This window comes from Nicotiana attenuata, unplaced genomic scaffold (genome assembly GCF_001879085.1).
Source record: "Nicotiana attenuata strain UT unplaced genomic scaffold, NIATTr2, whole genome shotgun sequence".
Classification (NCBI taxonomy): Eukaryota; Viridiplantae; Streptophyta; class Magnoliopsida; order Solanales; family Solanaceae; genus Nicotiana; species Nicotiana attenuata.
Window position 1 is genome coordinate 79,629 of NW_017673236.1, and position 23,504 is coordinate 103,132.

The 23,504-nt window shown below is 36.8% G+C and overlaps 2 protein-coding genes across 5 annotated transcripts; one reads left to right on the top strand and one right to left on the bottom strand.

Annotated features, from left to right (window-relative positions):
- Positions 1-5,929: 5,929 nt before the first annotated feature.
- On the top strand, positions 5,930-8,801 carry LOC109215805 (glutathione S-transferase L3-like). Its single transcript, XM_019379918.1, has 10 exons — positions 5,930-6,040; positions 6,209-6,283; positions 6,555-6,615; positions 6,764-6,850; positions 7,329-7,427; positions 7,518-7,620; positions 7,709-7,785; positions 7,958-8,065; positions 8,367-8,447; positions 8,535-8,801. Exons 1-10 carry the CDS (start codon positions 6,030-6,032, stop codon positions 8,538-8,540), a joined length of 708 nt encoding a protein of 235 aa, XP_019235463.1. The 5' UTR covers positions 5,930-6,029; the 3' UTR covers positions 8,541-8,801.
- On the bottom strand, positions 8,534-13,298 carry LOC109215804 (WRKY transcription factor 44). Of its 4 annotated transcripts, none has more exons than XM_019379917.1 (8): positions 13,110-13,298; positions 12,927-13,014; positions 12,713-12,801; positions 11,471-11,695; positions 11,189-11,320; positions 10,383-11,092; positions 9,900-10,055; positions 8,534-9,473 (listed from the first exon to the last, which is right to left on the bottom strand). In XM_019379917.1, the coding sequence occupies exons 4-8, from the start codon at positions 11,687-11,689 to the stop codon at positions 9,287-9,289; spliced, it is 1,404 nt and encodes a 467-aa protein (XP_019235462.1). In that variant the 5' UTR covers positions 11,690-11,695; positions 12,713-12,801; positions 12,927-13,014; positions 13,110-13,298; the 3' UTR covers positions 8,534-9,286. The 4 variants fall into 4 exon arrangements, with proteins under 4 accessions (XP_019235462.1, XP_019235461.1, XP_019235459.1 ...); XM_019379916.1 differs by having other exon boundaries at positions 12,899-13,014; XM_019379914.1 differs by lacking the exon at positions 12,927-13,014.
- Between the last annotated feature and the right edge of the window lie 10,206 nt (positions 13,299-23,504).

Genomic DNA, 23,504 nt, shown 5'->3' on the forward strand with positions numbered 1-23,504 from the left:
AACACATCTATTGGGATATTCAGGAACGACGGTAGCTTAACTTTTGGCCTACTTTGCGAGACTTATATTTGATCTAAATTTTTATCGTATGGAATGAATTAATCATACAACTTTTAGCCTACTTTGCGAGACTTATGGGTTTCATGTGGAGTGTGACAAAAGTCTTAAGTTAATCAGAATTAAGAGTTAAGGTATGTTTTACGTTATAAGAATTCCATTTCTTTTTCGTTCATGATCAGATAATTGAACGAAGAGAGATACTACATGTTCGCCGAGTGTATTCATCTTCAACAGTTATCTTTATGAAATTGTCTTGTATCCACTATAACTAGGAAGCAAGCCATCAAAGACTTATTCTTCTGGCACATTAACTTCTCATGCCTGTGTTGATCCTCCAATTTATGGTAATTGTTGGAATACATATATAGTTGGGTGTTGAGAGAAAAGGTGGTTAAGTTTTTGCATCTGAACATTTCTTCAGCACATGATATATAATGCAATCCTACATACATGACAAGACGATTCATTCAAATTCTTTTGCATTGAAAAATGAATAAATTAAATTATATCGCCAATCAATTCCCTGTATTCATTAGTGCTTTGAGTCTCTTTATTTGCATACTATTTTTGTGCTTTTAAGTCTCTTTAGTTACTTTTATTACTGGGAAGTTACAGAGGAAGAAAGAAAAGGAACATTTGGAAGCAAAATATTCTCAAGTGATTAAAATTAGAGAAACAAGTTATAAAAAGAATTTAAACTTGAAATATATTCTATATTTGGACTTAAGGACTAATTTTTTTTAAATACTCAGATATTATAGAGAAAAAAAATTTCTTTTTACGACCGCGCGTTCGCGCGGACAAATTTACTAGTTATTATATAAAGATCATCTCCTAACTAAGAATTAATACCAAGTTCTGCAACGGGTGTATTGTTTTTCCATAACAAGGTTGCAATCTCAATCCCTAACTCATTATCACTTGCAATCATGATTGAGTTTTATTCAATTCTTAAGCAACGTTGCTATAATGATTATTGTCCCAATCATCATCAACATTATCAATATAGTTAATTCACTCCAATTTCATTGAACACTATTGTATGTAAGAATTAAAAATAGACATACCTTGTAATTTGGTATCTTCTCTACAAGAATTCCTATGCATTACAGTTGAATTGAGCAGTAATCATGCCGACCCAATAATGTATTTTCCCTAATATTCTTTACTGAAAACACCCAGCCGTAAAATATATATATTCCAATCCCTAAATCCTAATTATCATAATATAAGGTTAAGGACTCTATTTTTCATCTCTATTATAATTTAAATTATTAATGTTGCTCACTGATATACCTAATTATAAATTAGGCCACTAATCTCTTATTTCATAAAGAAAATTTTACCTCCTATAGCAGAGGTTGATACCTTATTTATTATCAAAAAATACCCTTTTAAAAATTATCTCCTATAGCTACCTTTTAATTTTTATAACAAAATATCTATTTATGGCCACTTCCTACCTTTAAGCCATTAAATACGCTGTGTATTATTTTTCTCTCTCCATCTCTCCTCCCTCTCTCCTCCTTTCTCTTTCCTCTTACTTCTCTTTTTTCCCCTGGTTTTTCCTCCCCTTTTTAGAAACCCTAGCAGGGGCTGTGTTCCGCCAACAACAGATTAGGCCGGCGACCACTTCCTCCCTTTCCTTGTTGTGTCACCCCTAACCCCCTCCTCCGGCCGGCGATTTCTTTTACACAGTTGTGTTACACATTCTAAATTTTTTTTTAGATTTTGCATTGATTGTTCATGTTTGCCTTGTGAGATCTGAAGAAGTTCTGTCTCTAGTTTCCGTTTGATCCTTTAAATTGGTGCTTCTTCAACAACTGTCTTCATTTAATTGGCGGCGACGCCCCACATGGCGGCAACCTGGATATCGGTGGATTGGGGATGGATCGGAGTTTGGGGCTGAGGAACTTGAAGAGTCTGTTGCCTTTTTTCTCATTGTATTTCAACGTCTCGCTGTATTCTATGTATTTCATTGTATTCACTATCTTTTTTTTTCATATTTCAATGTATCTCGTTGTATTCCATGTATTTCATTGTATTCACTGTCTTGCTGTATTCCATGAATGTATTCATATGTTTTTTTAATTAATATAATTTATGTATTCAGATGTATATATGTATTCAAATGTCTCTGCAGTATGTATTCATATGTTTTTGCACTATAGATGACATGCTATACTTCATGTATTCACTGTATTTTTTTTATGTATTTAACTGTATTCAATGTAATTATATAATTTCAATATATAAATCTATTTGTAAAGATACCACTAAAACTAAAAAAAGAAAAGATGGATTGAATCTCTGAAGATTGCTCTGTTTTTGGGGTGTTTTTCGGTTGAGAATCTTTTCTATAACTGAAAATACAAATTTTGTATGTTATAGATGAGTTTGTTGAGTTATATTAGGATTCTATCGCGTTAATTGATTGATTTACTATTTTTAAACAACTGAAGACCTTTTTTTCCGCAAATTCCGTTACTGTATTCACGAATACAGCTCGCAAATACAGTTGAATACATTCTCTACTTAGCTGGACTCCCTTATTTTTCGCGAGTTTTGCTACTGCATTCACGAATACAGTAGCAAAAATACATCGAATACAGTCTATAACAACTGAAAACATAGCTATAGGAAGTAATTTAGTAAATGGAAGCTATTGCAAGCTAATAATTACTAAAACATAGCGGTTTCTGAAAATTTCTCTTTAATAAAGGGAAAATTTCATATAAGAACAACTGGGCTCCCTACTTTTAATTTTATAGCCCATATTTCAATTTACAACTAACTAGCCCAAAAATAATAGGCTAATACTCAACATTCAACTCCAATAGGTTCTCGAAATTACTATTTAATTTTTAAAAAAGATTGCTCAAGCTTTTAAGTTAATTTTCGAATCAGTAACTGTGACTCAAATATTAATTCAACAAACCAAATCCATTTGGGTGGTGTAAATTAGATTTTTAACAAGCTTAAATATGTGGTTTTAAATTTCGAATTTAATTTTGTGAGAAATTCGTAGTGGGTATTATTTAGACTTGTTAAAAATGGTATAAGGAGGTTTTATATAAAATTTGAAGTCATTTAATGGAGATTTGGACTGGTTTAGAACAAGAATTGCAACAGAAAATCGTGAAGAAGTTCGCCTACAGACGCTTGTATAAAGGTGTATAAAAGTGTATAAGATGTATTTATACACTCGTATACACTATTATACAAGATTATACATAATAATACAAAAAACTGACTCCATCTTCTTCCTTGCGTCTTTTCTGAAATTTAACTCAAATCTTGCTCAAATCTGCTCCAAATCACTTCAAATTTAAAATTTGAACTCCTTTTGATATTTTCAATTAATTGGAACAATACCCAATCCAAACAACTAACAAACTCAAAAAATCCTATTTTCGGAAGCAAAGCTTTGAATGGCCTTCATTGGTGGACTTCTACCCTTCAATTTTCTTACATTGGAACCAGGTGACACATGGGAGAAGCAGTAATGGCGGACGATCCCTTGAAGCATATATAGAAGATGTGAGAAGAAGAGAGAGCGAAAGCAATGGTTGTGCAAACACAAATTTAACTCCATAGCTTTTAGAAGCATTTGGTTGTAAGAACACAGATTAATTTTTCTTTAACCAAAAAAAAAAAGAACACAGATTTTTGAGTTTGCTAGTGCTTTCAAAAAAAGTACAATATGGGCTAGGTCGGGTAAAACTTAAAAACATGGGCCACTTTTTGTTATGATGTGAAGTCGTGTGTATTTTCTTGTAATTCTTTCTTTGATAAACTCTCTTATATATTGTGTAATAAATTTTCCTTCCACTAATTAGTATTTGACCCAATAGCTACAAATAATATAAATTCTCTAATTTCGCAATTAATAAGTATATAAAAATATTCGGGTTTATTACAATATTATTCTCTTTTGGGTCAAATTCATAAAATATTTGGTTGGAATTTATTATTTTAACCAAATCTTTTAGCCAAAATATGGAGTTCCAAGAATGTTTTTTAATTTTAATTTTTTCCTTAGATGCAATGAGTATATATTTTTTTTAACGGTTATTCCTTCTTTTTCTGACCAAATATTTAAAAATAACTTACTTAAAATATTATTATATTTATACAAATAAAATATTATAGTCAAAATATTGTCGTTCCAAGTTTTTTTTGGCATGGAAAAATATTTTAAATAATTGGTGGACTTAAACGGACAAAAATTTATATTTCATGGTAAAAAAATACCATATGGGCAAAAAAATATTAAATAATTGGTGGACTTAAAATGGTAAAAATTTCTATTTCATTGTAAAAAAAAATATCACATGGACAAAAAAAATTATGTGGTAGTGCGTGTGTCACACTCTCATAGATTGTCAGCATCCAAAAGGTTGAGGCTATCAAAACGGTTCAGAGGAATATAAAGACCGCATAAAATTTAAGAAAAAACTAAATAAAAAGTTGTCAAAGTTCAGGGTCCCGAACTATTCTGCCAGTTTTAATTTGGTAAGCATAAGATTTCCCTAAAGTTATTCCATTTCAGTAATTATTTAATTCTACATATTGTATTTTCATCTATATCTACTGATGAGATTAAGAGCATGTTTGGAAAGCCAACTTGGAAATGGATTTGGGTGTAGTATGTTTGTTTGGCCAAGTAATAACTTGGTCATCATAGAATTGAGTGTAATTGGAAGGGTGTAATTACACTCTCCAATTATCAAGGGGAAAGTGAGAATTGGTGGTAATTATACTGTGTAATTACAAGGTTACTTTATAGTTTCTTTCCTTTTTATTTTTATTTTTATTTATTTTTTATAACTTTTTATTTCTATTATTTTTTTATTTTTTTAATTTTTACTTTTAATTTCTTTTAAAAGTTTAAAATATATTTTTCTTTATACATTATTTATTTTTTATTTCTCTACCTTTACTTCTTGTGATTCCATGTAATTGCCTATATTTTATTTTTTATTTATTTTATTATTCTATGTTATTGAAACTACACCTCCTAATATTAGAAATAATGAGTCATTAACAAACCTGGCATATAATGAGAGATGCAACTAAAGTGGAATTTCGTTGTTGAATGTGGTTATAACTTATTATGTTTCTTAATCTTAAGTTGTAGTGAAACTTACTATTATTATGTTGGAATATGACATATGTTAAACTATATTTTTTTTAATTTTAAAATTATGTTATATTCATGGTTCCAATTTACTTATTTTAGTAGTATTGTCTCACATTGCATGTTGTTCATTTTTTAGATAGAATTGATATATTAGTTTTTGTCATAATAATGTTATTACACTATATTTATAAATATTAATTTATTTTATCAAACATGAATTTCGTGATGTTCTTACAAAACGTACATGTTTAGTTTTAGTAAGTATCTATATAAATTTGAAAAATATATATATAAATTGTTTTGACAATATTTGTTATAAATATATGATTACTAATTAACGTATATTCATGAAAAATATACATCTTAAATACCAAATATATATCATTTATACTAATAAAAATTTATAGGCATATACTTATTATATTAATTTTTAAGTTTTGATAATTACTTCATTTAAAATTAAATCTAACGGTGTAATTATACTTGTGCAATCAAACAGTAAACTTGTAATTATACTGTAATTACGCTATGACTAACAAACAGATAGTCATAATTATACAACTATATAATTACTAGGCTGTGTAATTACTACCCTAGTAATTATACAAATTCCAATTACAGACCCTAAACTGTAATATTCTCAATGTTTAATATGGTCAAAAGAAGCATTTAAATTCGAAACTTGGTCCCTAAATTTCGTCAGTGCTTTGCTCACACCATACCTTGATCAATGCTATAAAACCTCCAATTTCCCTTCCTGTTGATCATCAAATTTCACCCCCACAATTCTATTTCGCAGCAGCAGCAGTGGAACCAGCAACTATATATGGCTACTTCGTAAGTTTAGCATCCTCTTTTAATACTCTTTTAGGTTTCTGTTATGTAGTCCCAAATGTACAGACGGTACGTACACTGATACTGATAAGTGTATGCGTATATACGAAAAGTTTGATTTCTATACTTCCCTTTTAATGTATGTTGATGGGGTTTATTTGATTTGTACAGAAATGTACAAGAGGTTCTTCCTCCGTCTCTTGATTCTACTTCTGAACCCCCGACTCTCTTTGATGGAACTACCAGGTTCTGACCATCTCTGTTTTTTTTTTCTTGGTTATTTGTTTTATTTGATAGATCGTAAATTGTAAAGTTGCCTCCGTGTGACCTATACGTCACGGGTTCAAGCCGTGGAGCAGCCACTAATGCTTGCATTAGGTTAGGCTGTCTACATCACACCCCTAGGGCTAGGTGCGGCCCTTCCCCGACCATGCGTTAATGGGTGATGCTTTGTGCACCGGGATGCCTTTTTTGATAGATTGTTAAGTGTGATTCTTTTTTTCTTTTGTTTTTGAAGGTTGTATATCAATTATCAGTGCCCTTTTGCTCAGCGTATATGGATTACCAGAAACGTTAAGGTTCGTTAACTGCAAATTCATTTCCCTATTACTTTAAAGTTGTTAGCTTGGTAATTATTACTTAGAATCTTGAATTTATCCAAATGAATGTTGTATGATCAACGAGTGAATGGAAGTAAATAAACTTTGAAGTTTTTGACAATTGCAGGGATTGCAACATAAGATTGAATTAGTTCCAATTGATCTTCAGAATAGGCCTGCTTGGTACAAGGAAAAAGTTTACCCGCAAAATAAGGTAAATTCTCTTAAAGCACAAAGTCCATTATTTCTATCACTTCACTATATACAGAGCTGAACTTCCTGCTAGTTGCCATGTTTTATCAAAGTGTTAAGCCTTATGGGTAAGTGGAATTGCCGAATGTGCGATATCTAATAGTTACAAATGCTGGAAATCTCCTGAATAAGATTAAGCATGCTTGCAACAATAACAACAACATACCCAATATAATCCCACAAGTGAGGTCCGGGGAGGGTAGTGTGTACACAGACCTTACCCCTACCTTGTGTGAGGTAAAGAGGTTGTATCCAATAGGCCCTCGGTTTAAAGAAAAAAAACACTTCACTAAAGCATGCTTGCAACTCTATAAGAAAATAATTTTATTCCTTCAATTTCATGGTTTTCTCCTGAAACCAATACAAGAATGAGGGGTTCTTCGGGCTTGAAGAGCATAACCTTTTCCTCTGAATATGTGTTTTGTTCTATTCTTCTATAGGTGCCCGCACTGGAGCACGACAACAAAGTGATTGGAGAGAGTCTCGATCTGATTACATATGTTGACAGCAACTTTGAGGGGCCATCTCTTCTACCTGATGTAAGCTGCAAATTTCTGTAAATTGCACCAAACAAGCGAAAAAAAGGAAGCAGAACTTTTAAATTTGATACAACTTGTAAATTGGTTTAGGACTCTGAAAAACAAAAGTATGCTGAAGAGTTGATGGCTTACAGTGATACATTCCTGAAAGAAGTATATACTTCGTTTAAAGGATATGTTGAGAAGCAGGCTGGTAAGGTTTATTTTGAAGTTTATTACAACTATGTATTATTTTGTAATTTCCCTCATGAGAAGTTAACAATAATTCACATTTACACCAGGACCACAATTTGACTACTTAGAAAAAGCTCTGGACAAATTTGACGACGGACCTTTTTTCCTTGGTCAATTCAGTCAGGTCAGTTATATTTATATATACTTCGTTGAGGTATTTCCCTCTCAATGGTATACAGTGTAAGATGGTAACTTTACTAAAATATACAAAGCTATTACCTCTTAATAAAGACCTAGATGTTTGTTTCTGGATATTGAAATCTCATCATACTAAATTTGAAACTGTGGTGCATTAGGTCGACATAGCGTATTCTCCCTTTGTTGAAAGGTTCCAAATCTTCTTGCAAGAGGTGTTCAAGTATGATATCACATCTGGGAGGCCAAAACTAGCAAAATGGATAGAGGTATGAACTCTATCTATGCTAACTTTACTTGCCTTAAAATCGTGTCAGTGAAAGTACCTGGCTGTCCCATAAGCTGGTATTTCTAGTGTTCAAGATATACACTGGTAAAAGCAACGGAAACTAAGAAAAGGGTAAAAACCAAGAAATGGGTGCTTATGAGGATTGGAGGATTTTCTTTTTGTGGTAGAAGTTCAATATTTTTAATGCTGCACTAAAAATATGGTCGCCGGACTAGTTTTGGATTGAGGCGTAGTTGACTCATTAATTAATTGATTGGTTATGCTATATGATTGCCCTGCAGGAAGTGAACAAACTTGATGGTTACAAGCAGACAAAAGTTGATCCCCAGAAAGTGGTCGACTTATATAAGAGCCGCTTTTTGGTAGTTACTCACGCGTAAAGAACTTGATATTTTCATATCTTGTGTGTGAATAGTCTATGCTAATTCTTCTCCATCTGTTTATTGCAGGCGTAAAACCGAAAAATGCTTGATCCATCAACGTCGATAATTAAACGAATAAGTGGTGCTCTGTTCATGTCATGGACTTGAAGGATTCTGCATAAGTAATACATAGATAAAGTGGTCTATGTTTGTTGTATGTAGACTGTACTTGAGACAGCTTGTTGCTTGTGCTGGAGATTTGTATCAGCATAGTTATAGCATTTCAGGAGTTACAGTTATGTTGTGCGTGTGTATCAAACTACTTAATGAAATATTATTGATTATTAGCCCCAAGAGTTGATTTGGAGTCCCTACACATACTCACGTATTCCTGACTGCACACTTGAGGAGAATTAATCAATGGAATAACTGCATGGTAAGTGAAGAATTAGCACTTCACTTTCTCTGCAAAAGTTTGCCAGCTTATCCTATAAATTAAATTAGGTAGGAAAAATATAATTTACTCAAATAAGAAGTCATATCATCAGATAATTGTTCTCAACTTAACTAGAACGATAGAGGCCAATAGTTTACATTGCTGATGCTTGGAAAGAGATCAACAGCACCCTCTTCTGGCATAGGTTTTTTCCAGGTTCAATGGCTTCAACATAGTCATATTCCTTAATATTTCATAGAAACATAGTTTAGCAAAGGAAATATAATGACTACTGCAGTAAGTTTAACTTCATTAATTTCCCATTTGCTAAACCATCTTCTTAAGAGTATACTATTAGCACATTGTTTATTTAGCTGGAATGAGGTTCTTTTGAGCACGTCGACTATGATTTGTCTTTCATAGCTGAAGATTTTGAGCTTGTTTTGGATGACTCAGAGTTTGGCCTTCTATTTGGAACGCCATGGTTGTGTTTTCCCTCATATGTATTAATGAAGGCTTTTGGATCATCTGTGGTTCTTTCAACAAACTTTCGCACGTTGCATTTGGGACTTGTGCATCTATAATAGCTCCTGTACATAGCACCAATCAAGACATGATAATAAGACAATATGTCACATTAAGTAGGGAGGGAAGAATGATAGGAGGTTAAGAAAAAATATTTGCACATTGAAATTAAATCATCTAACAAAGTCTCACATAGTCTCAGTATTATGAACCTGATCTTTACCATTCGAAAAGCTACCAAATCCATAAATAACCTTCATCATATGCATGGCTCTGTGAGTTATTATGTTTTCTTCCGACATGTATCGTATTCCCTTGGACTTTGTGTACTATTTTTGTCCTATGTTGCGTGGACTCTCCAAAATGTTGACGCACCCGTATCAGATCCTCCAAATACACTACTTTTGAAGAATCCGACACGCACCCGGAGACATTTTTGGAGAGTCCGAGCAACATAGTTTTTGTCCATAAGGATGAGAAAAGGATTTTACCTGGGATATGAACTTCCCTTCACAACCTTCTGGCCATATTTTCGCCAGCGAAAGCCATCCCCGGTAATTTCAGAGTCAGTAGTATTTTGGTTTGGCATATAAGGAAATGCACTTTCCCCTGATGTACCTGCTTCATTGGGTTGTCCTTCAATTTTCCTGGGAAGTAAAACCCCATAGTAGTCACTAATCAGTTTAATTACTTCTGCGATGAAAAGTAAACTGATAAAATGGAAGACCACAGTCCCAAATATGAAATGAAATGAAGTATTCCCCAATACCAAGTCAAAGAAACCTTAGAATTCACATTGGGAAAATCTCACCTTAAGTTTTGTTGCGAAGGAGGTTCTTTCAAAAATTTGTGAAAGATGAACTAATACACAAATGACTTAGCAACAGTAATGAGTGAAAAGATTTTGCTACCAAGGCGTCCGTAGATGCACTTATTTCAGATAGCTGATTTAATTGAATTTTCTTGCTACTTACCTTCTTTTAGATTTTGGTTCATCACAAGTAGCCTCCAATTTTTTACTTCCTTCAGCAGAATCTTCAGAATTTAGGGCAGCAGTGTGCATTCCCGCAGCTGCAATGGAATCATAAAAGCATGGTGCTTTGCTGGAATAAGCTGAATGTATAGACAATCCAACATCATTCTGATTTTCCATCCTACATACGTAAGCTTCACTCGTATGAGGATGTTGGTTACTCCATGCAGGTTTATTTGTTTCTTTGGTATTGTCATTGCATACGGCTGCTCGGCCTTGTCCATCTGACAAGTTGCGCTTCGGAGGCTGAGGCTTTGGGTGGTTGTGCTCACCCCTGTAAACAATTTCTGCAATCTGTCCATCAAATGATCTTTCAACCTTCTTTTTCACAGGACACTTTAGATGCGTGCACTTATAGTAACTTCTCGGGTATTCACTTCCTTTAACTTGCTTTTGCCCATATTTTCTCCAATTATATCCATCATAACTAGGACGATCAACATTACTCGTGTTTATTAAAGATTGTTCAACTTCTTCTGTGTTCTCTGATACAATTGTTGAATGCACTATTTTTTTGTCCTGTCCTGATTTTTCTAAACGACTTTGTTGAGATTCTGTCGTGAGGTCATGTTGTTGTTTAACTTCATTTTCTGAATGAACATGAGCCTCACGATCAGCTACTTCTCGTTGCTGATCGGATGCAGAGGTTCCCTATGCATAAGATGTGCTAGATTTTATTATTGCCGCAGAGCAAGAGTATAGTAGTACACTATCACAGCTTCTTTAGCCATGTAAAAGGAAACTAACCTTATTTTCAAGGAGAGGAATAGTTTTCCTTGGTGCAAGTTTAGCCATGGGTTTATACAGGACCTTGGGTTTCTCTAACAGTTGCAAGATGTTATCAGATGGACTACCAACTGGTGCACCAGACATACCAACCTGAAGTAACAAGTCTTTCTATAAGATTACAAATTGCTCAGAAAACAATTGAAATATTACTTCAAGATGCACGTTTGTAGTAAAAGGAAACAAAGAAGAGGTTTGGGGCCATATAAAATGATGGAAAAACTTAGAAAAGAGATTATCGACCTGTGAAGAAAGATCTCCGACTAAAGCATTGTTTGTTGTAGGCTTTAACCTGACAGTCTTTGGTCTTATGGCTGTAATAGCCATTTCAGAATGAACATCTGTCGATGAGATATCTATTGCACCAGCCAAGAGCTCTGAGAAAGATTTGTAAATAAGACATCTAGGCCTTGAAGCGACTGGTCTAGCTATAGCTATTTTTGCTCCTTCATTGACTTCCATCTTCGTCTGTTGTCTTCCATATAAAAATTAAGGTTTGAAAGTTCGCGACACAGCTAGGACAAAGGACATAAATAAACAAAAACATATGGAAATAGTAAAACCAATTGAAAGGATGTTTCAAGTCCTAGAGCCTTGAGTTCTAAAGTTGTCCAGTAATGTGAAGAAAGATATCTACTCGATCCTTTCGTTTGGACTTGATTGTATAAACATCTCGGAAGTTCTCCGATCTTAGTGAATCTGTCAATAACTTAACTGCCTGATTCAACAGACTTGACTACAATTATATAAATATAAGTTGTATTCAGGTACTCTAGTTGTGCATTCATCTTACTATCGTAAATTCGGAAGTGTGATAAGGTTTTCTCAGAACTTATTAACAGCTAGATTAACCTAACTCCACACTGTCAAAACTAAAGCTCCCGTTTGGCCATAAAATTTGGTAGTTTTTTTTCAAATTTTGTTTTCAAATATCTGTTTGTTTATAGATTTTGAACCATTTTTTGGCAGATTTTGAAAACAAAATCTTCAAATTCTTTTCAAGTAAAATGCATTTCCAAACACAATTTCAACTTTCAAAAGCTCATGTTTTTTACGTTTCAACCAAATCTATGTCCAAACGCTAGCTAAAAGTAGCTACTGAAACTTCATCAATGTAGAAATTGGTTCCTTGTGTTATCAGTCAATAGATGTTTCGGCCACTTCAAACTATCAAAGGTAAAAGAAGTAGTAACAATTTTAGTCAACAAGTGAATCAATAGCTTATTCATTTTTTTCATGAAAGAGACTCAATAATCAAGTTCAGTCCTTTTAACTAGGAGTAAAATTTGTGAGGTGTTGGGTTCGAGCCTTAGGAATGGAAAAATCTTAGTAAAGAGTGTTTTCCTCTCTAATGGGCCTTACGCGATGCAAATACAGTTAATGTGGGTCTCACTGCAAATACCGGATACTGGTTGGGAAAAAAAAAAAAAAAAAAAAAACTAGTAAAAGGATAAGACCCCAAAGAACTGAAGAAGAATCCTTTACCAAGTAATAGTTGATGGAGAAAAACCTATGAATTCATCTGGGCTCCCATTGAATCCTATTTACTTTCATCACAAAGCGTTTAACAGAACCTGCATTGCAAAATTCAAACAATTTCAAGTATGTTCATCATGACGTCAATGCTTTTGCAAATTTAAGCAAATAAAAGATAAAATCCAAAGGAGGAACCTTTTGTCGAATGGAAATACGAACTAACCCTAAAATGAAAATCTTCAGTTCTACTTTTCCAGTAAACATGAACATATTAGCGTGGTAAAGTGTGGAAACTTGTCCCTTTTTTAGAACTATATACAGAATAAGATTAGAAGTTTAGTGGGAATGATTATTGAGAAATAGGTGAAAGAAATAATTAATGTACAGAAAAAGAATATTTTCTTACGTTTTTTCACTGGTTTTCTGCAACTCAAATTGTAATTGAGTTTGGAGGGACTGAAGAGAGTTAGAAAAGATAGAAAGCTACAGTTTTTAACATCTAAGAATAGTGTGTGTCCAACCGTCTATGAGGCCAACTAACTGTCTAATGTTAGCTGTTGCACTTTTGACTTTCTGATGAGTGGTTGTGTTTCTGTTTGTATGTGAATTTAGCTGCTTTGTTATTACCTATGACAATGGCAAAGGGATGGTGTGGGGGCTTGCGGGTTTGGCTTATTATAAATAATGTGGGTGTGAATTTCAAAAATTGACACGTGACTCGTGGTAATAGGCCACGTAGAACTAGTTCAAGGGGCAGATTCATGGATCGTGATAGTGAATTACGTGGAACTTAATTATCGGATATGCGAACAAAGTCGCAAATTGGTAGCTGAAAATGTTAGAAGCCTACAACTCCCGTTTGGCCATAGATTTTACTATGATTTTTTCAATAAAAAAAACCTTGAAAAACATTATTTGTTTATGAAATATGATCATGTTTTGGGGGAAAAAAATTCAAAAATTTTCAAGTTCCCAATTTGGGTGAAATTTTTTCTTTTACTCACGAAACTTCAACTTTTTCTTCAAATAAAATATATGTCAAAAAACAACTTCAACTATAAAAAATTATTTTTTAACACAACTTCAAAAACTCTTTTTTCATTTTTCAATCAAATTTATTCCAAACGCTAGCTACATATAAGGCGTAGGAATCTCTTAATGGTGAGACGCGTTTTAGAAAAAATTGTACGGGGTTGGTCCAAAGCGGACAATATCATACCATGTTAATTTTTTATAATTTCTCAATCTTTTATGAGGTAAACATTTCTCCTTTTAAATGTGAAGTAAGTCTCAGAAAGAAATTACATAAGCTAAGATTTCATTAGTGAAGAAAATTCACTCCTAATATAACGACCCGACCGTTGTTTTGAGCCCTAGCGTGTCGTTCAGCAGTTTGAGGCCCTGAGCAGATTGACTTAAGGTATTAGGACTTGTACGTGTGGTCGAAATTAAATTTCGGAAAGTTCGGGGTTGATTTGGAAAGAAAATTCTCATTTCGAAAGCTTTAAGTTAGCAGAATTGACTAAGATTGGATATTTGAGTAAACGACCTCGGAATCAGGATTTGAAGGTTCCAGCAGGTTCGTATGATAATTTTGGACTTGGGCGTATGTCCGGATTGGGTTTTGGATGACCGAGAGCGTTTCGACGCTTATTGTGTAAGTTAGCATTTTGGAAGAATTTCATAAGTTTGGTTGAAGTGCATTTCGATGTTATCAATGTCCGTTTGGGATTTCGAGTCTGGGAATAGCTTCGTATGGTGATTCTGGTATTGGGAGCGCGATCGGAAGTGGATTTGGAGGTCCGTAGGTCATTTTGGAGTCATTTGGCGAAAGCTAGAAATTTGAAGGTTTTTGAGAAGTTTGACCGTAACGCGACATAAAGACTCCTTATTCTTATTTCTTATTTAGTATTTCGAATTAATTCTTATTTCTATTTATTTTATTTTTATTGAATTTTGATGGAGGTGGACTTTTTGATATCAGAGTCAGATTCCGATTCCGGAAATTGGACTAGGTCCGTAATGTCGGATATGACTTGTGTGCAAAATTTGAGGTCAATCGGACGTGATTTGATAGGTTTCGGCATCGAATGTAGAAGTTTGAATTTCAAAAGTTCATAAAGCTCGAATTGAGGTGTGATTCGTGATTTCGACGTTGTTTGATGCGATTTGAGGCCTCGAGCAGGTCTGCATTATGTTTTGGGACTGGTTGGTATGATTGTACGGGGTCCCGGGGGCCTCGGGTAGATTCCGGGTGGTCAACGGATGGAAATTTGAAGTTGAGGAAGAACTGAAGCAGCTGGGCTTCTGGTGTAACCGCACCTGCGTGAAGAGGGCCGCAGGTGCGAGCCCGCAAGTGCGGCTTGGTGGTCGTAGAAGCGCATTTGGGCAGAGGTGGGAGGGGCCGCAGATGCGAGGGTATTTTCGCATCTGCGAGCCCGCAGGTGCGAGTTAAGCTCCGCAGATGCGGAATGCGTGAGGGGCAGCTAAGTCGCAAGAGCGAAAGGGCACCCGCAGGTGCGACGGCGCAGATGCGCGTGAAGGACCACAAAAGCGAATTTCGCCTAGCTTGAGAGGACCGCACTTGCGGTGAATTGTCGCAGGTGCGGCTGGTGCACCGCATGTGCGAAAATGCTGGAGGCAGTGAGGTTTCTTTAAAACGGGGGTTTAGCTCTTTTCAACCCCATTTCTTCCATGGGAGCCGATTTTGGAGCAACTTTGAAGTGCCATTTTCACCACTAAGCAGGAGGTAAGTGGTTTATACTAGTTTGAGTTAAATACATCGATTATGTATATGTTTTATAGAAATTAGTAGAAATTTGGATTTTGAGGAAAAACCTAGAAATTGGTATTCTTGGATTTTGACCATGATTTTAGACATGACATTGAGAGTAAATTATATAATCGAGTCGTGAGGTTATGGGTAAACTTTAGCTTCGAAAAATTTCGGAATCCGGGCACGTGGGCCCGAGGGCGATTTTGTCAACTTTTCGAGCGAAGTTGGGAATTTATATAAATTGAATTGTTATAACTATTAGGGCGCATTTTCATTGGTTTGCCCGTTATTTGGCTAGTTTTGGAGCGCGGTGCATCAATTTGAGTCATCGGAAGGGCTTGGAAGCCGGTTACGGAACTTCGGAGTGAGATGAGTCTCCTTTCTAACCTTGTAAGAGAGAATTGTCCCCATAGGTGAATTAATTGGATATGTGTTTCTATTTGTGGGGGCTACGTACGCACGAGGTGACGAGATTCCGTACGTAGCTACTATTATGCATATGTCCGGGTAGTCTACGACCCAAAATCATGCTCTACTTGAAATAATTGCAACCTTATTGATAGTTTAAATTGCTTTAATCGTATTGAAGTGGTAAATGATTTTCTAAAAGAGTTAAACTTCGTTTTCTCGACTTATAAAAGAGAAATTGACACCTCTTTGAATAATTATTTCCTTGATGAAGTCTTGATTGACTGTTTGAATGTGTGTTCTATGTGTACCTGCATCGCATGTATGATTCGCGAGTGGGGTTATTGTTTATTTATATTTGACCGTGTCGCATGTATGATTCGCGAGCGAGGTCATAGATGCATCTATGGTTCGCGCCATTCAACCCTCTAGCAGTGCACAGTTTAAATATTATTGGATTGGGCCGTACGACCTCGGCATGATTTACGCATGCTTGTATTGCTTGACTTGCAAATTTTTAGATAATGATATTGCCTCCCTAGCTTGAGATAAATGCATAAATGATGAAAATGAATTTGGAAATTCCCTACTAGTAAAAGAATTGATTACTTTCTTCATGCTATTGAGTTACAACAGTTTATATAAAAATTCTCGATTTACTATATTATTGGTATATTATTATTGGACCACTAGTAAGTGTCAAAGTCGACCTCTCGCCTCTACTTCTTCGAGATTAGACAGGACACTTACTGGGTACGTGTTATTTTCGTACTCATACTACACTTGCTGCATTTTTGTTGCACATGCACATGTATCTCTAGCGGCCTAGTGGGCGTAGCAACATGGTTGATACAGAGACTTAGGTGAGATGCATCTCTCGAGACGGTCCGCAGCCAATAGAGTCTCTTTCAGATTACTGTATTTTCTTTCTGTCCAAATTTATATTCCGGACAGTTATTGTATTTCATTTGTTTCTCCTAGTGATTGCTTATGCACTTGTGACACCGGGTTCTGGGGTGATAGGATTATTTAGTATTTAGATTTGTTAACGACATCATTATTTATTAAGTGAAATCCATTACTTATTGTTTAATGTATAAATGAAACGATTTCAAAATATTAAAACGAGAAATTACTAGTTATTTAATGTTGGCTTGCTTGACCGAGGTGTTCGGCGCCATCACGGCCTTTGATGGATTTTGGGTCGTGCCAACATGGTATCAAAGCACTAGGTTCCCTTAGGTCTCATGAGTCATGAGCAAGTCTAGTAGAGTCTTGCGGATCACTACAGAGACGTCTGTACTTATCCTCGAGAGGCTACAGGGCTGTTAGGAGCACTTCCCTTCTTGATTCCTCATCGTGCAATTTGATTCCTTTGAGGCTTATGCCTTTGTTTCCATTCCTACTCGATCTTATGCGACGCGAAACGCTTATTATAAATCAGGAAGTGAGGAATTTTAATGGTAATACAAATGTGGTGCGGGATATTTCTCCCCGCATGGCTGTTTGGGCTATTGTCGTCACCTTGCGGAAGGATATTCCGTCATTTCAACTCCGTAGCTGTACTTCTGAGAGCTTTGAGGCTATGCACAGGTTGCTATGATGCTCATGAATGGTTATCGCACGGTATTGATGTGATGGTGGGATGCTTGTCCATGCGTGGAAGCAGTGTATGACTTGAAGGGAGGTTTACTCAGTGCATGATTCAGAGATTCGGTATTTTACTTCTGGCGAAAGAAAGTCAATCGGGTTATAAATGATCAGGTTTGGGTTGATAGAGTAACGAGACTTGGTGTTTTCAAGTGTGGTAGAATTCTTATCTGTGACGCGGTGTCGTCGTCCTCGATTGTATATGTTAAGTTCGCCGTGTTATGATCTTCTACAAATCGCCTGTGGGGCAGGATATTGTGAGATAGTATTGAAGAAGTGGTTGTCAAAGATCGCGGGGTGTGGTGGTTCGGGATTGAATCAGTGTTTCTAATGTCGACGGCTCAGGAAAGATGATCTTCGGAATGGTTTAAAGTTAGTAGTGGTCTGTTGGTTCAAGTGCTAACGAAATAGGTTTTGATCTAAGGCATCAGCTGAGCAGCAAAGGATGAGGAAGGACATGTGGGAAGTGTCATGCGGTGGTTAAATTTCTAGAAGGACAAGTGTAAGAAGCGAAAGTCGAGTAGTTGCTTAAAGAATAGGGGTTTGGCCAAAGTGGGAAAGTGGCAGAGTAGCATATGGGTTCAGTGGCAGGATAACTACACACCCGGAGAAAAAGTCTAGAGTGATTTGGGTTTAGGGTGGTCAGTGACTGGGTCTATGGACTTAATTTGAAATATCGGCTATTATACGGCGGGAGATTTGATACAACAGAAAGGAGTTGCTTGATGTGAAGAAGGATACAACATGACTTTGTAGTAAGGTATTATCGCACATTTAGTTGATGTCCATGGGGAGTGAATGGGTTTGTTCAGCTAGTGATTGAGCATGGGCTCAGGATGGGTTACTGATTTTGTAGTAAGGGTGCAGTGCAGCGTCGTTGGGAGATGTCGGCATGTAATTCCCATAGGTGGGTTATCTCCTGTGAGCATGTCAGCGGTCGCGCGTTGGCGAAGCTTTTGTAGAGGATTTTACTAACTATCCAGTAAGAGGCCGAATATGTGAATGTTGCTAGAGATTCAGAGTGTTCATGAAATGCTAACAGAAGGGTTTTGAGGAATTTGACGATTTGATTGCGCAAGGTTATGTCAATGAGAAATAAAGAATCTTGGTGGATTCTAGAGTTACGTAATAGGTGGCTCCCAGCTAAGTGGGAGAGTCCCACCACCTGCGATTGGGTTGCATGGTTATCAACTTGTAAGGTTTCTGGATATCGGCATAATGGCGAGTTATTTCAGCTAAGGGAAAAGAATATAAGTGGTAATTTGAGCAAATGATTTAAGAGATGTGTGTCATAAATGGCCTTATCTATTCTTGTTCGGGCTTTGGGAAAATTCAGGATTTACGTTCCGTGCAGATAATATTTACAAGGGAAGTGATTCGGCTGGGTGCTTCATTGAGAAGGTTGTTCATGTGCTAGAAGAGTCTTGGAGTTGATTATATTCGGGACCAAGTCAGAGTGGGTGACTCTTAATAACAGTCCTGGTGGATTCAAAGGTTAAAATGCGGTGCTTAAGGATTTCAAGCCCGCGGTGTGGTTAAGAACCAAGCTTTTGCAGCAGATCGTGATAGGAGGCTCCGAATGTTCTATGATATTTTCGGCTTGCAATGTAGCATTTGGGTGAATGAGGGAAAATGACTTCAGATTCGCAGAGGAATTTTCAGAATGGATGTACCAGTTGAAATACGAACGTGCGTGTAAGGAGGGTATGAAACAGTTCATGGGTTTGGAGACAATGTGGTCTCGTGGAATGGGATCACTCAAGATGAGTGCGGGTGTAGGATTGTGATGAAGGGAGTGGAGCTATTATTATCTCTAAGGTAAGTTAAGGATTAATTAGAAGAAGTTAGATTGGTTAACCATGGTTGAATTGGCACAATGGTGGCGGTTATCAGTTTCTTCAGCGTAAAGAAGTTATGCATGTGATTCGTGACGGTTCGTATGAGTCTTGACGGCCGCCGTAATTGATTTTATTTGGAAGTATTCAAGTATTATGGCCTGTTATGTGTAGGCGAATCCTGGAAGGGTTATGGTGGTTCAGACCACTACTTGAGGACTGGAATGTCCTACGGTTATAAGAAGTTATTCGCGTGGTTCTATGGTTCTCTTGGAATGAGTTAAGTAAAAAGTTCCTATGTGATGAAATGTTCACCCTATTAGTGGTTCAGGAGTTATGATGAAATTCTTATGCGGTCGCATAATGGCATGTTAGGTGCGGTATGAAAAATTGAAAGTGAGGAACCGAGGTTGCGGTTCGGTGTTGGCAAGGATGTCACGAGCTCGGATGAGCAGGAAAGGGATTTGGATGTTTAGAGTAAGCTGGTAATGTCTTCAGTGTCACCTGAGGTCGGTGTTTTGTGAAAGGGGCTCTGCAACTTGGTAATGGATTCTTGATTTGCTTTACAGCGTTACTGCGGCCGGTGGTATGGATGTGCAGACTTGTATCTGGTACGGAAGGTCGTGGGAGCGTGTCTTACGGAAAGATTGAATGAGTGTGACATGTAGTCACCTGATTGATTGAAGAGTTAAACCAAGTATGAAGATTGTGGTAGTATCACTAATTTGAGAATTTATGCCTGGAGGGCACTCGGTTTATTGGGTTGTGGACTGTGGAGGTTTGTACCAGATATGATGGTTGTTCTTGTGAATTATGGGAAAAAGGTGTTATGTGAGCAAGATGGCTCTTGAGATTCAGATCATATATCGCACCTCAATTGTGCTAGAGTTTTGTAGTGTATGGCGCTATCTGTCTTCCCAGGGATAGTATTATGCACTTAGCGTACTTGTGGCGGATATTCGGCATCTTGTAGTAATGAGAAATTTAGCTCGGTAACTATCTCCTTATGTGAATTTTATGTGTGGATCGGGTGGCACGTTGCCACGGGTATGTTGTTTGGATCGGGTTGCACGCCGCAACAGTGTGATGTTGAGTACAATTTTCTGTATTCTAATTTTTGTTTGTTTAGTTTTCCATTTTCTGAGGGAAGTTCATATTAGTTGTGTGAGTCTAGTAGTCCCTCCCAGAGTTCGTTTTCCTTATGCATCGTGTTCGAGTTGTAGCCTATTGGCACATTGTGGCATCATATGAGACTTTTGGTCATGTCTAGGGTGGTTTAATGCCTGAGCTGTTCGTACTGGGTGAGACGAGATTGTTGGATCTAGGATCAGTGCAATCGGATTATATGAAGTATATTAAGGAGCAAATACCATTATTTGGTTCAGAACGAAGTGATGGTTCTTGTCAGGAGTAGAGACTCAATGATTTGTTGACTCGGCAGTTGGTTATGAATTTCTACACATCTCCTCCTTCATGGCGGCATTGCAAGGGGTTAGAACATGATTTATATATGTCATGAGGTGCATGATCGCTGCCGACTCGACACTACACTAAGGTAGGAAGAGCGGGTCGCAACAGCTTTTACCCGAATAGTGGTTCGAGATCGAATTTTCACAGGGAGCTAGTAGTGGAGTTGTAATGTCTGTTTAGTCTAGAATTGCGGTTGTGCTTCTAATATCACTTCAAACATCTTTGGTATTGAATTTTATATCTACTATTATAAGACTAATGTTTAGAACTAAATTATGCTACGGGAATATTGCTAAGGTGTAGTTAATATAGAGAAAGGCACTAGGGTCGTGGCATTGCCTAGGTGGCTAATTAACGGGTAGATGCTACTAAGGATAGATTGATATATTTGGGGCTTATGCTATAACCGTTGCACAATTGTATCCACTCTCACACCTCTCGGTAGAGAGAGTGATTTTGCCCAATTGACTCTCTCGAGACCAATTGGGTAGGCCAATTAGACCAAGCAACTAGGGTTCAAGTAGGGTGATTACTCTCTCGAGATTTAACCCGTTAATTGGGACTACCATTTCTCATGGGTCCATCCCAATTCCTTGTTGGGTCAATTTCGGGGTCATAGACTCTCTTTCTAGAATCAGTGTTTGCAACCACCAATTCTTAATTAAAATCTAAAATTAACCCAAATAACAAACACCCAATATCAATCTAACCTTAGATGGCAACACCCATCAATTACCCACACTAGGGTTGAGCCACAACCCTAGCTAGTGAGTTTAACTACTCATGCTAGACGCAAAAATTAATGAAATAGATGAAGAAATAAACATATTAATTAATTGCTAGGAAGAAAATACAATATTGAAGAGCAAAAGTGCCAAAAATGGCTAAACTATTCGGTCTCACGAGCTCAGTTGCGTTCAAAATATAAAACTTGACCTAAAAATGGAAAAAGGTCCTATTTATACTGGGCTGGAAAAACTAGACAAAAATACCCCTGCGGGGTCAGGGCGGACCGCGCAATCATGACCGCAGCCGCACTGGTTCTTGAACTCTTGGTTTCTTCTTCTCTGAAGTTGAGGACCGCAGACCGCGTGAAAATGTAGCGCGGCCGCACAAAAATGAACGCGGGCCGCTGTGCTTGGAAGTGGTCAAATTTTTGGCTCTCTGAATCTTTGCTCCGCGGACCGCGTAAAAGAGTAGCGCGGCCGCGGAGCCTGACCGCGAACCGCGTGGAAATGACTGCGGCTACGTAGCCTTCCCCTTGAGTCTGCCATCCTCTGAACCTCCTAGTGCGGCCGCGTTCACAGTTGTGCGGTCCGCACTAGGTCCTCTTTTCCTCAACTTGCTTAGTCTTTGACACTTGAGCAGGTTTCACTCCTTTTTGAGCCGATATTTGACATTTATCGCTTTGTCGATCAAACCTGCAATCAAGTACAACTTGTGAGCATTTTGGGACTATTTTGTAGCAATTTTTAACCAAAGCATAGGCAAGTAGGGGCATAAAACACGTTAAGATCCTAACTTATCAACTCCCTCAAACTTAAACCTTTGCTTGTCCTCAAGCAAACAAAATAAGACCCACCCCTTAAAGGAAAATCCAAGTAATTCCAGCCATCCTAAGGAAACCTCAACAAGCATCAATTGGGACTAACAATTGCCCTCAATACGAATGCATCATTAACACATTTAAACTTTTGAAGAACAATGGATCAAGTGTGTCACAAGAGCATCAAGAGTTGATACATTTCATCAAAGAGCTTATCTCAATTACTTTGGTCATTGTGGAACCCAAACTCACACATCCTCAACTCTCCCTAAGCGAACCTCACCTTTTAGAGTATTAACACACAAACCAAGGTTAATGGAGTTTCACTCATCTCTCTCAAGAAGAAGGTCACAAGTCCGGCTCTAGGTACCATATGCTTGCCCCTTATGTAAGTATCCACTAATTTAGGTTTCTTTCAACTCAAGATCCTATAGGGCTTTTGTGGAGTCATTATGAAGGCTTTTGGGTAAGGGTAGGACATGTTTTTATTCAAGTGGGTTCACTCTTGCCTTAAGCACTTCTTTTAATTCATTATGGCACAACTCTCCTGACTCTTTTGAGTATTCCACTTCTTTACAAGGGGTTAGAGAGACACATTGTCACTCTTTCTTATGCAATTCAAAACATTTCTCCTTTTTCTACTTTTTCCACACCTTTTTTTTTTCACTTTTGTTTTCCTTGAATCCCTTTTTATTCTTGTTCACTTTGGACTTTCTTTTTGTCTTTTTCTATTCTTGCTTTTTCATTGCCTTCCTTTTTCTTTTGCTTTTGTACCTTTCTACCACTTTGTTTCCTTTCTTATCTCTCCCCCCAAACTTAGATATTTGCCATTACTCAAGGGAAGATTTGGGTGCCAAGAGAGGGTAATCATTTAGAACGGGTATAGGCTTGTAGCATTGGTTCTTGAAAGAAAAGGTTTAAGGCTCAAAAGGGTTAACTAGGGATCATATTTTTGGTAGGCTATGGAATTGTTCAACTTAACATTCGGATCAAGGAGAGCCTATAATCACTTCTCAAGTCAAATTTCACCTAGGATTTCGCCTCAACAAACATTCAGGGCAAGTTCTAGACCATTGGCTCGGGACTTGGACTCACAATTCGATTCCTCACCACACA